This window comes from Monodon monoceros, unplaced genomic scaffold, assembly GCF_005190385.1.
Source record: "Monodon monoceros isolate NGI ecotype Baffin Bay Population unplaced genomic scaffold, NGI_Narwhal_1 Super_Scaffold_7, whole genome shotgun sequence".
Lineage (NCBI taxonomy): Eukaryota > Metazoa > Chordata > Mammalia > Artiodactyla > Monodontidae > Monodon > Monodon monoceros.
The window spans coordinates 71,936,990-71,950,548 of NW_021703784.1; the positions used below are offsets into that span (position 1 = coordinate 71,936,990).

Here is a 13,559-nt window from a genome sequence, read left to right on the forward strand (position 1 = left end):
TTAGTATAAAAGAAAACAAAACAACAAAACAAAACACATGATCTCTCTGGAACCCCACAAATTCAAGCTTAATTTTGTTCCTATCTGGTCTCCCTCCCTGAGCTCCATCTTCACATATGTTCTTGGCTGAAATGTCACTGTCCACCTCTCATTCAGGGTGTAAGTTCCCCCAGCTCCATTTGCTGGGGTTCAGAAAACATTAGGAACAAGAGGTTTCAGTCCATTCATAACTCACAAAGGTAAATGCCTGTGTTTAAATGTTATCTTTTTTCATTAATTAATTAATTTTTGGCTGCGTTAGTTCTTCATTGCTGCGCGCAGGCTTTCTCTACTTGCGGCGAGTGGGGGGCTACTCTTTGTTGTGGTGTGCGGGCTTCTCATTGCGGTGGCTTCTTTTGCTGGGGAGCGTGGGCTCTAGGCGCGCGGGCTTCAGTAGTTGTGGTGCATGGGCTTAGTTGCTCTGTGGCATGTGGGAACTTCCCAGACCAGGGCTTGAACCCGTGTCCCCTGCATTGGCAGGCAGATTCTTAACCACTGCGCCACCAGGGGAGTCCTCAACGGGTATTTATTAAGTGTTCACTGTATGCCCTGCATGTGGGGAGGGCAGAGGTAGTTTTCTATATTCACGGATATTTCCAACTAGCTGCCAGGTAGAGCGAATCAACTTCGTAAATTGAGAAGAAGGCCAGTACTAAGCTGTGTATCCCAGCTATGCGCTTTTGCTGCCCAGAGATAAAGGAGGGCCAGGGTAGCCAGAAAAACTTTGAGAAGGTGGAGTTTTGGAGATAAAAGAATATAAAAGTAGATAAAGACGAGACTTGGTGTTAAGTTTATTGCTAACCAAGGCAGGGAAAATCTGAGCCCACACATAGGGTTTTGGCTCCAAGAGATGCAGCCAAAACATTACATTAACTGTAAGAGAATAATATTTGAGATACACACAGGACTGGAGACCTAATTTGTGGGACCTAGTGCAAAATGAAAATGTGGAGCCCTGTGTTAAAAAATTGTCAAGAGTTTCAAGATGGCGACAGGAGAGATTAAGATTAATCCAGGGGTGGTGCCCTTGTGAGCACCAGGCCCTGTATGAGTGCTTGGCTCACAGGCTAGGAGGCTGGCCCTGGCCACACAGTGGGGAGAGCAGCCCCTGGAAGATCATACTCAGACCAAGGGCAAGGGTATGGTTCATAAAGACAAAAGCCACAAAGTTGCATGGGTGAAAGTGATCGGTTGGTTGAAGGAGGTCCTTGACTTACAGTTCAGGATTGGCTGGTTATACGGAGGTTGTGGTGGGCACATTTCTGGGCACCAAATCTGTTGGTTTGAATGTAGAACAGTTGCTATGTGTTCACCACTTTTTTTTTTTTTTTTTGCTGCTATTTTTCTGCTAATTCAGTGAGAAACAGTTGCTCTGATCCCTTTTGGAGCTCTCTTACCCCTCCAGGTTCAAGGTCATGCTGCAGGCAAGTCTCCATGCACATGCTCCAGGCCCCAAGATCAAGTCCTCTGTCAAGAGTTAGCCTTCTAAATGGGAAGGAAATCCAAAAACGAGGGGTGTATGTATATGTTTAGCTGATTCACTTTGCTGTACAGCAGAAGCTGACCCAACAATGTAAAGCAGCTATACTCCAATAAAAAAAAATAAAAAGAGTTAGCTTTGAAGAGGGATCTGGACCAGCAGGCAGGATAGAGCAGGCAGAGGAAGCCGTATGAACAAAGGCGGGAGGGGAAGGTAGACACTGAAGCTGTAAGGGACTCAGGTGGGGGTGTGAGTCAGGGCGTGGGCGGGCTGTGCTGCGTGGGGACTGGAGCAGCCAGAGGATGGAGGGATGGGAGAGCCTGGCTCAGGAATGAGCAAGGGGCAGGAGGCTTGCCTGGCGGCTCCCAGCTGGGGGGCCACATTTGTGGAACAAGCAGAGCAGTCAAGGGACCTGGAGCCTGTTGAAGGCAGAAGCCTGTCGTCCAGAGCCCTCGCGGAGGCCCACGGGGAGAGCTGACTTCCAGGGCTGAAGCTGACTTTGGAAACCAAGCCGTATCCCCTTCAGTCCCAGCACTGCTCTTCAGCATCAAACTGCTTCTTGGTGCAACTGGGCCCCCGTCATCCACCCCTTCCTACAGCTCTGGGTCCAGCTCTTGGTCCCCTCTGGGGGAGCTTGAGCACTTCTACTGCCACACACCCCCCCCCCCCCCATAGGAGGCTATCTGTATGTCTTCCTCTGTCTAACCTTGAACCCTGTCAAATCGATTTCCCCAGGTGAGCTGTGCACCGTCATCTCCTGGGGATGATTTAATAGCCTGGTAACAGGATTGGCACTGATAATAGACATTTTTAGAATCTTTTTTTTTTTTTTTTTTGCAGTACGTGGCCCTCTCACTGCTGTGGCCTCTCCCGTTGCGGAGCACAGGCTCCGGACGCGCAGGCTCAGCGGCCATGGCTCACAGGCCCAGCCGCTCTGCGGCATGTGGGATCCTCCCAGACCGGGGCATGAACCCGTGTCCCCTGCATCGGCAGGCAGACTCTCAACCACTGCGCCACCAGGGAAGCCCCATTTTTAGAATCTTTTAAGAACTGAGGCCTGCTTTCAGGATCTCATGTGTGTTTCTGAGGGTCTCATCTTTGACCTTTGTCTCTGTTTTTGTTCTCACCCCTCACTTATGCCCAGAGGGTCTACTGTCCAGAGGCCACTCGCTTGAAGGTGTTTGATGACATGAAAGGAGACAAACCAACCAACCCAAAGATGGTCAGGTCAGCTGCTCAAAGTGGGCAGTTCTTGCCTGTGGTGGCCTGTGATTTGGGGCCACCAGTCAGAACCGCCGACTATGAAAGGGCTTGAACTTGGGGCCCTTTCAAGTGCCTTCAGCATAGCGATCCCACAGTTCTGAGAAAGCTGTGCTTCTGATGAGCTCAGGAAACAATACAGGAAACCGTTCCCTCCTCAAACATCCTCTGTCGCTTTTCCTTTCAGAGAGTGGATGCCGGTTACGTGGGGTCCTGAGAATAACTCTCTTGTCTGCTTTTTACTTTACGTAGTTATGTTGATCAGCGACCAAGAAGCTCGCAATCCTCTGAGTTCCAACAAAGTGGGTGATGGCCACGTGGCATTCACTTTGGTTCTTGCCTGCCTGTAGCATCTTACATAGAGCAGAGTTAAACTGACTCATGGGAGAGTGTCCTTGTGATGGTGAGGGGTAAAAAGCCACATACAGCGAGTCTCCCTCAAAATCCCAAGGCTTTCCTAACACACTGTGCTTATCGATCACAGTCTTAATTGGCTTTGTCAGAGTTGGTTGCTGAGCCCATGAGCCTACCTCCAAAAGCAGCCGCACGGGTGACTATGCCAGGCTGTGGCAGTGTGGAGACTCCCGGGGCAGGCCGGGATGGAGATTTTTAGATGTCATGGTGGGATGACACCTCACTTTGAACTTCACTGCAGAGGGTGTTTACTATCTATTTAAATGTCCCATTTGCCTTAATCTTCCCGGCAGCGAGTCATTTGTCTGATGGTTTCCTGCATAAATAGGGGTCACGTTGACACCAGGATGGGGCCGTCCCAGCCAATGGCACTCGAGTGAGGGGCTCTCACGCCATCCCCTGCCATGGCACCTCATGCTTGATCTCCATTGGTCTCTTTGCAGGCTTGCAGAGGTTCTGTGAAGATATCGAGATGATGATTGGATTCCAGCCAAACGTTTTCTGGAAAGTCTGTTGGGCATTTGTGACTCCAACCATTTTAACTGTAAGGACCGTGTGCTTTATTGCATGGGTAGCACCTTGCGTGCATATGTGATGCTTTATGTTGAACAAGACCTGTGCCTACATACAGATGAGCCTGCGGAGCTGGTAGGATGAGTATCACTCGTGTGTTTCAGTTGAGGAAATGCAGATTTGAAGAGGTGAAGCACCTTGCCTAAAGGTGCTTGACTGATCGCGTGCAGAGCTAGGACGCATGCACAGTTTGGAGCATCCCTATGGAACATTTCCCATTATATCTGTCTGCCTCACGTGATCACATTTCCCATGTGCTAACTGGGGTCCATGCTCTGTGCACAGCGCTTTATATTAGGGGTTCCCAACCCCTGGGCCAAGGACCGGTAGCGGTCTGTGGCCTGTTAGGAAGCGGGCCGCGCAGCAGGAGGTGAGCGGTGGGTGAGTGCGCGAAGCTTCATCTGCCGCTCCGCATGGCTCCCCATCGCCCGTGTTACTGCCTGAACCATCACCCCCATCTGTGGAAAAATTGCTCTCCGTGAAACTGGTTCCTGGTGCCAAAAATGTTGGGGGCTGCTGATTTATATGTATCACCTCATCTCTCCCTCACAGCCGCTCTGAGGGGTTGGTATTATAATCATCTCCATTTTACGGATGGGGAAACTGACACCCAGAGGTTATGTGACTTGCCTAGGATTGTAGAACTATAATTAGCAACAGCCTGGGTTCAAACCCAGGCAGTCTGGCTCCAGAACACGTAATCCTAAACACTGCTCAACACAGCTACTCTACAACTAATATGTATAGCAGAAGTTAGACTTTTATCGTTCATTTTTATTGCTTTTGGGGACTATCTTATCATCCTCAAGTGTGATGATGACATTTTAAGATCATCTGACATTCAACTTCTTAAAGATCAGAGCCCTTCATGTGCCAGTAAATCTGCATAGGGACTTACAGGCATATCCTGTCACCGCCTTTATTGTGCCCCAGCTCCTGGCTTTGCCTCCATCTACTCTCCAAGCACAGTAATTGACAGAGACCTTGCCTTTCCCTCTCTTCCTCCCTGGCTTGTAGGTGTCATCTGGGCAAAGGCTGCAGGAAGCTGGCTGTAGCTCCTCCTGGGCCCAGCAGGTGGCACTAGAAACCAGATTAAGACCCTTTTACTACACCGTACCAGCTTCTTTAAAGGAAAACAAGACAGTAAAATTGTAGAGAAATCATATATTTTCCTTAAAAAAAAAAACCCAAACTGTCACAGAGTGAGTTTTAATCAAAACATCTCGATTTCTTTCTGAAAAGACAAGTTTAGACAGAAAAACCCTTCAGCGTTTACCTCCCTCTGCATTGACAGGAAGACATCATACAGAAGCCCACATCTGTACTCACATTTCAGAGGTGGGACTGAGAAGTCCCACCAGATTTGGGGCATGAGAGTTGAAAAGGACTAAGGTAGACTTTTCAGCTTCATGAATCCAGGACTGAAGTGTGTGTGAAGGATGGAGAATTACCCATCTCCTGGGAGGAAGACAGGAAACCCCCCTCCCCGCTGTTCCCCATCTCTGCTGAGCTTTGCCACGTCCCTCAGTTACTACTATACACAATTTATTCTTGGGTGGAATCAAAGTTAGAATCTGTTCCAGATTCTACCGACCTTTCCCTCCTGTCTTGGAAGAGATTAAGCTTTAGAGAATCTTATTATATCCTGCAGATGCAGACCACATAATAATAATCGGCAGGATGACTTGTGGTAGCTGCTTTATTAACTATGTCTCTCAAGCTCCCAACCACTCTGATTGGTGGGTGATTCTTCCCCCATTTTACAGTTGCCTGTGCTGAGGCTTGGAGAGGCTAAGGAGCTTGCCCAAGGCCACAAAGCTTGCAGGGGGCAGAATAAGAATGGAATCCAAGGCTACCTAGGCTTCAAGATAATACATTTCTAAATACATTTCTAATACATTTCTAAAAGCCTAGTTGCTTTCATCTCCAAGTGGAGTTTGGCCAATTCTGGATTAAAATAATTCTAATCTTCTTTAGGAGCAGAATGTCAGGGGAAAGGGATTCTAGGGACTTGCTGTGTTTTTCTGAGAAAGTTCCTCAACTGTGCTGTGCTCTACTCGATTTCCATTATAAAACTCACCTCAGAAACCTGTGGAGAGGTCCCTGGCTCGGTGGCTAAATTATCCTTTCTCATGGCCAGGTTCATCTGAGGGCAGGGTTTTTGTCAAACCTGACTTGGCAGAGGGAAATTGATGGCAAGACCAAGTTTGCACAGATAAATTTGATGTGATATTTGTGTAATAGGAAATGGGTATCAAAAGGACCAAGGCTAACCCTTCTTTTTTTGCCATTTGCCCTTCTGTAACATGGCTATCTTGTAGTAGGCTAGAATGAGCTGAGATTATGGGTTTAAATGACTTCAAAAACCCTGAAATAAAATTGATCATTTTTCTATGTGCCTTCATGGATTTATAGAGCTATAAATATTCTGCGTGCAATTATTGTATACATAGGCAGATCACGTTACTGAATTATGCACACATATAAGCAGATGTATTGCTATTTATATAGTAAATGAAATGGAGCAACTTACCGTAATTACATTAGGCCATACTTCCAATAGACTGGTTAATAAAGCTTATAACTCTAGGGGCCAATATTTAAAAGGGGGCCTAGAGTAGATATCTCTTATAGGAGCAGTTTTCTCAACCACTGTCTTCAGTCTCATGTTGCTTCGAATCCATATACTGAACTGCTGTTGCATTGAAATAATCAGTTGTCCCGGCAGCCTGGGCTTTACAGCAATCATCCAGATGCCTTACATTTGTCTAATGCTTCACACTTTCCCCAAACACTTCCATATATTATCTCGCCTGACATAATTCCCTCTAATCATTTTCAGGCAGTTCTTTTACTGCTTGAGATAGGATGAGAGAGCTGGGGAGGAGGGAAGGACTTAGGCAGGTACATTGTTCTAGGCGGAGGCTGCCATAGGCGGGATGAATACAGGGAAGAACTCAATTTTCTGAGGGCGGTGCCCCCTCCCCCAACAGAGGCTTGGCTAGAGCGTTAGGACCCCTCTTCTGTCCTTTTCGGTGCCTCTTTTTCCAGCATATCTGTCGCCTTGTTCCTCCTCAGCTGCACTAACTAAGACTTCAGAGGGCTCGCGTCACTGTTGCCAGCCAAAGTGTGCAGTGATGGGGGAAAACGGGGGGGCTCCTGAGTAAATACCAGACTGTTGTTCCCAGAAAATCCCTGTGTTGTGTACCTGGTGTGAAGTGGATCTGTTATATAGCAGAGAAGTCTGAGACATACAGGTCCCTCAGCCAATTAGTGGTAGAGCTGGGATTAGCCTGCCCGTCCCCGGCCTCTCGGCTCACGGGTTGCTGACGAGGCCCGTTCACCTCGCATCAGTTGAGGGGTGGGCTGGGCCTCCACTCTCTTTGTCCCACAGCTGATTATAGGACCAAACTTCCTGCTCAGCCACTGCTTGGGGACCTCTCAGCGGGCCTTGGAGGCAGCTCTTGCAGATGGGCTCTTCCCCATTCAAGGTGAAAGCAAAGTAGATTTTATTCATTTTTCACATTAATCTAATGGATTTTTTCCTTATAACAAAAGCTTGATTATCCATTATAGACAGTAGAGACACCCCTCTCCTTAAAAACACCCACCATCCCCTCTCCTGCCTCCACCCCTCCGTCACCTCGGTGTATAGCCTTTAAAATCATCCTCTCAGCCAGTCTGTGTGTATAGACACCCATATGCATTGCTTAGTTTTTATGGGATGGCGAACGCAGCATCAACGGCTCGGTGTGTGTCACGTTCGTCTCTGTGAAATCCAGTTTCTTCATTTAGAAAATGAAGTAATAATACTTCCCTTTCAGGGTCGTTATTGGGGTAAAATGAGATAATAGACAAAGAAGCAGCCGACTCACAGCAGGCGTCCAGTACATGACTGTTGAAGGAATGCTTCACATCCCCACCCTAACGCGTGTGTTTCTCTTTTCTTCCCAGTTTATCCTTTGCTTCAGCTTTTACCAGTGGGAGCCCATGACCTATGGCTCTTACCGCTACCCTAACTGGTCCATGGTGCTCGGATGGCTAATGCTCGCCTGTTCCGTTATCTGGATCCCGATTATGTTTGTGATAAAAATGCATCTGGCTCCTGGCAGATTTATTGAGGTAATTGTATCAGCTCCCTCTCCTGCCGTCCCCTCCCAGGGCAGAAGCTCCGAGAGCTCTGTGCTTTAAAAAAACAAAAGATTCGGTGAACTTATTCTAAGGGGAGACATGGTGATTAAGTGGTTACAGTTGCTACCGTTTCTATTAAACCCATTTTTATTATGTATTAGTCCTCTAATGGAGGGACTCAGCCAGTCCAGTGGCTGAGCAGTGGCTCTGGGGAATAAACGATCAGAGTGTTGCCCCTCTCCTGGTGCTTCCCCCTCCTCTCCCCTCATCCAGAGCTTAAATCCCAGTGTTTGGTTTTTAACCACACATCAGATTCCCCCTTTCCTGATGTTCCTCTCTGTCCGAGGTGCCTCCCCCCAAACACCTATTACGATTACGTTTAAAATCACTCCCCCTTCCTGCTATGCCTGTGTTAGGCATGGCTGAGGGGTCCAAGCTGATTTAAATGTCACCATCCCCGAAGGATGTAATGAAAGGTCCAGGGCATGCCTGGTATAAGGCATGTTGGTTGTCTTTGTCGGTTAGTCCCTTGCTGGACCCATTTCCCATTTCTAATGCAAAAAACTCCCCACCCTCACTCCAGAGAGGATGGTAAGGGGACTGCCACTTGCTGAGCCACCAGTGAAGTGTGGTCAGGCTTTTGTTATTCATGAGAAGTCACGTGCTCAGACGTGTTAGGAAGAGATCGGCACTGCCTTGTCCTGGCGGTCCAGAGGGCTGCCATTTTGGTCTGGCCCAGGGACTATGGAAATGCAAATGATCGGGCTCCAACTCTGCTCCGCTGAACTAGACTCTCAGGGAAGTAGGACTCCGGCGTCCATTGTTTAACGAGCCCCCAGGTGATTCTGATGCAAATTCAAGCTTGAGAGGCACTGGATTAGACGCAGGCAAAGAAACACCTGCTGATGAGGGTAGTGAAGAGCAGCTGGGTGGGTTTTGCTCTTGGTCAGCCGGATTGAGGAGGAGAGGGCCCTGGAGCATCTCTCGCAGGCTCGGGAGGAGAGAAGCAGATGGGAACAGAGCATGTGAGTAAACGCCTTACACGCATGTCCACGCGATGAGGAGGTGGCCTTTGTGGGGTTTTTTTGTTGTTTTTTTTTTGCGGTACGCGGGCCTCTCACTGCTGTGGCCTCTCCCGTTGCGGAGCACAGGCTCCGGACGCGCAGGCTCAGCGGCCATGACTCATGGGCCCAGCCGCTCCGCGGCATGTGGGATCCTCCCGGACCGGGGCACGAACCTGTGTCCCCTGCATCGGCAGGCGGACTCTCAACCCCTGCGCCACCAGGGAAGCCCTGGCCTTTGTTTTTATTGGACTAAAGATGGAGGCAGAGTTGACAAAGGGAGGTGCAGGAGTCTTCTTACTGAAGCAGTGTTCCAGTTTCCATCCTCAGGAAATTGTTATCTCCTTAAGGTAAATTGACTCAGCCCTCTCACCGTCAGGGATGGCTTGCCCGAGCCTCAGATGGACCTCCTACCCACTGACCCTGAAATCTCTGTCCCTCTGAACAGAAGCTGCTTTAGCCTCTGCTACTTTTGTCTTAGGCTGAACTCCTCTAAACTGCTGAGTCGGCAATATACATTTATTATGGTTGGCTCGGGACACGAAGGTTGCAAACTAGTGATTAAGGGGAGATTAAACTAACAGCTGTAAGAAGCATCTTCACTTTAATAGGTAATAAACACATACCTGTTCCCTCTTATGCAGTCAGAAATATGTTTTCTTTCCTTTTTCTAGAAAATGCTCCAGTCAAATTATGTTTTCCATGAAAGGTTCAGTTGACGGATTAGAGACATTCCCATTATTTTTAGCTTGCCTGCAAGAACCCACACTTCTGAACCAAGTCAGAAGCGTGTATTTTTGTCAACAGATAATTAAAATCTTTGCTCACTCTTGGCAATGTATCTTTGTGGTTGAGGGTTTTTTTTCCCGGCCATTTATATACTTTGGGGAAATATGCTAAACAAAATCCAATTATTTTGATATAACAACTCACTGTTGAGGCTACAGAACAAAAGTGAGTACATGTCCTTTGCAGACTGCATTTGGCAGTGGAGAGAGCAGCTTGTAGATCCTCTCCATTTGGAGGGGAAAAAATGTATAATTAAAATCTGGGCCCTTTATTCTCTATTAATCTTGTGCAAGGCAAACCCTGGGCAACTGTAATATTGCTTGCAGGGTGATATAAATAATTTCCAGTGAACTAAACTAAGTCTCCTCTTAACTGCATCCCTGGCCTTGTTAATTAATGGGGCTGATCTTCCTAACTGCTTCTCTTGGTGGGGGACCTCTTGGTTCCAGGAGGCGTTCTGGCGAATGTGGTCACACGCAGTTTGGGGATGGGTGGGTGGTGCCTGGGGGAAGAGGGTGCTTTGCTTCTGTGACCCTGTGTGTCTTTGGCTTCTTTGCAGAGGCTGAAGTTGGTGTGCTCGCCGCAGCCGGACTGGGGCCCCTTCTTAGCTCAGCACCGTGGGGAGCGTTACAAGAACATGATCGACCCCTTGGGAACCTCTTCCCTGGGACTCAAACTGCCGGTGAAGGATTTGGAACTGGGTACCCAGTGCTAGTCCGATGGCATGGGTGGCCCAGACTTGATTCCGTTTCTGCTCTCTGCCTTCCCCTAGTGTTTTCCCCAGCTCTCTTCCCATTTTTCTTCTTCTCTCTCCCCACATCTCGGTTCATACCCGTGCACGAGAGTGGTGACTTAGAAAAGTAGGACATAGTGTCGCATGCTGTAGCCAGGAGCTAGATGGACCACTTGAAGAGCGGTTTGCCTGTGTCCATGCTGTCAGTTTCTGGTGGGGTTTACCCCGCAGGCTCGAATCAACTAGGGGAGCGCTTTCCAGCGAAGTCTCAAGTAGATGTGCGTGCGTTGGTCAGTAGAGAAGCGTCCTCTGTGGTCGTCACTGGTGGTGCCAGTCAGGCTTATGCAGCAGAATGGCAGGATAACCAGACCGTTAGTTTGGACTCATCCGAGCAACGTAGTGATTTCATTCCGACACCCAAAGTTCAGGACTGGGTACCTTTGGAGGGTCAGCAGTGGTCAGAAAATGGTTTTGAGTAAGACGAGCCGGTGGATTTGGACGCCCCCGAGGTGGTGAAGTTCCCATTTCCATTCATGATTGGGGCTCTGTTTCCTTCATCTGGACCAACTGTCTCAAGTGTACCAAGGACTCAGATGCTTTCTCTCTGCAAACTGCAAATCTCAGTGAAGAGTTGGTTCTGTCCCCTCAGTTGTCTTTTTTTGGAATAACCATATTTGTGAATTCTTTGGATCCTTTCCTCCACCTCTGCATTGTATTTGTGCCCAAAGTTGTACATTCATAGCAGAGTGCCCTTTTTGTTTCTCCATGACGTCTAGCACTGTGGTTCAATGTCACCATTCCATGTTTCTTCTCTTCTAAATGTCTTTCTATGAGCTGTAGCTACCTTGTCTTTCAGCCTCTGGGAAAACAAGACTTACCCCGGTTCTGTCTATATATCATATACATAAGACACAAACTCTTAAAAAACATGTCTCCGTTTTTACTCTTCATTTTTTCATTCACAGTCAATGCCGATTGTGGCCATAGAATCAAAGAAATGGAGAGTTGAAGAGAAAGCAACCACAATATTCACTGCACTGGTAGTACATTTAGGTCACTGTATTTACAGAGATTTCTGTTAGGTACAGGTTAGGTCAGTAGCAAGTGAGCTAATTAAAGCTATAGCTTTTAAGACTACATTTAGCTAATTCAATTTTAAGAGTTCCCAATTCACAGTACTCATAACCACACTCTAATGAGAGCAAATCCTAAGTCCGCAGAGGTTGGTGAAGCCGTAACCTTTATTATCTTCTTGTATCCTGAACATACATATATGAGATTTCTATAATGTGATATGTGTTCACGTAGTGCGTACTTGTAGTGGTGTTTTCTGTCTTTATAAATATTAATCACTGTAGAGATGGTGAGTGTAGGATAGTGTAGTCTGGGTTTGTTTGTTTTTTTCCCTTACAGTGATAATATCTAAACCTAAAATTGTTTCCTTAGGGGAGACCATTTCAATCATTTTCTTATTTGTTTGTCTTCATATTACAGGGTCTCAGGCAAAGTTTTCAGTTCAAATCTTGTATATTGATGTGCCATTTTCATCCTGTTGAACAGTAGTGAAACCCAACGATAGACCTTAAAGTAACACTTTTTAAAAAATGACTTCATTTGTTAAGGAAAAAGGAAAATCTCAACTCATCTTACTGAGCTCTTCCTTTTCTGGGGCAAATATTGTTGTCATTTGCCAACACCAACGTGAACTTCCGGTTTTCAAGAGTAGCCTGTGGAAACTTTCAGAAAAGGAAACAAAGATGGGTTTCGAACTTTAGGTTTTTCATCTCCTTTGTCTGCAGGGCACGTTTGTTCTTCCCCCTCCTCGTTCTCTTCTTCTGCTTACCTCCCAAAGCTAGAACTTACTAGAATCCATCACAGAGACTGAATCCTAAGTTTCCCCTAGACTTAGCTTTAAGAAGCTGAGTTGTGGCTTCCCCTGTCCCAGTGTTTCCCATGGTGACCTGTCCGCCATTAACACTGGTTTCCCCAAGAAAGCCATATTGTAGAGAAGCCCCCTTTGCTGTAGCAGATTCTGCATAGTGGTACCAAAAATTAGCCTCTCCAGTTGATATCTGATGAGGTGGGAGAGGAAGGAAGGACTAACTTAGGTTTGGAAATGTTCTGCAGCCTTTCCCATTTGAAGGTTGAAGAAGAGAGCTGAAATCAATTAGCATTCTCCCATAGGACTGGTACGTTTGTGTCAGGATGAGTGGTTTTTGGCTTTCCTCTCTTGCCTCTTGGCTAAAACTCGAGTCTGATGCTGGATGCCAACCCAGTTTCTGTTAATTATTGCTGTTGTGATTAAAAGAAAGGGGGAAAAACTCATGGATGCTGCCAGATTTGTTTTGTACACACTGCAAGTTAACTTAATTGTCAGAGTGGGGACAGCCTCACTAGCTAGTGTGTTTTGCATTTGGGGGCAGCGACGTTTGTATTCATTACAATTTGTCCAGTTAAGACCCAGGACCTGTTCCCTGAGCAGCTGGGTTTTTGTTTTTGTTTTTCCTTTTTCCTACAACATTCAAGTTTTATGTACAGTTTCCTTAAAGGTGGAAGGTTCTAAACTTATCTGGAAATAGTTACCTTGTGAGTTTAGTTTTGCCAGTTTCTACAGTCGTGTTTAACTTTTGAGGCTTTCCTTGCCAGAGATGTGTTCAGTATCTGAGCTGTTTCTAGTCATCACCAATCTACTCATGCTGCACCTCCCCTAGACTTGGCTGGGACGCTAAGAGCTGAGATGCGTATGACCAGATGGATGTTTCCATGCTATTAAAATGCACAGTCAAGTGGAAGGGAAAAAAATGAACGAATAAAAATAAAATGAGCAGCATTGTCATAAGGTGCCACTTGAGAGTTCCCCTTCAAACTGAGGCAAAAACCGAGTTGCTGAGGAAAGACTTTCATTGGTTCACTGTGCAGAAGGGTGGGGTATTTTCCACTTGTGAGATTATTTCCTAATACCAACAAATGCCAGAAACCCATCCAGAGAAAAAAAAAAGCCATATGTTAAAAACAGTAACGCTGTAGTATCCTTAAAGGAGAAAAAAATGTTTATGTCTTACAATTGGTGTTGTGGCTT

At 46.9% G+C, this 13,559-nt stretch overlaps 1 protein-coding gene across 2 annotated transcripts in view; it reads left to right on the top strand.

Moving 5' to 3' along the window:
* The window catches only part of SLC6A5 (solute carrier family 6 member 5), a 53,794-nt gene extending 43,136 nt beyond the window's left edge, over positions 1 to 10,658 (top strand). For both annotated transcript variants that reach the window (XM_029208295.1, XM_029208296.1), the window contains 3 exons: positions 3,637 to 3,737; positions 7,721 to 7,888; positions 10,307 to 10,658. In XM_029208295.1, the coding sequence (XP_029064128.1) occupies positions 3,637 to 3,737; positions 7,721 to 7,888; positions 10,307 to 10,462 (425 nt within the window). In that variant the 3' untranslated portion in view covers positions 10,463 to 10,658. The remainder of the gene's footprint in view (positions 1 to 3,636; positions 3,738 to 7,720; positions 7,889 to 10,306) is intronic.
* Positions 10,659 to 13,559: the final 2,901 nt, after the last annotated feature.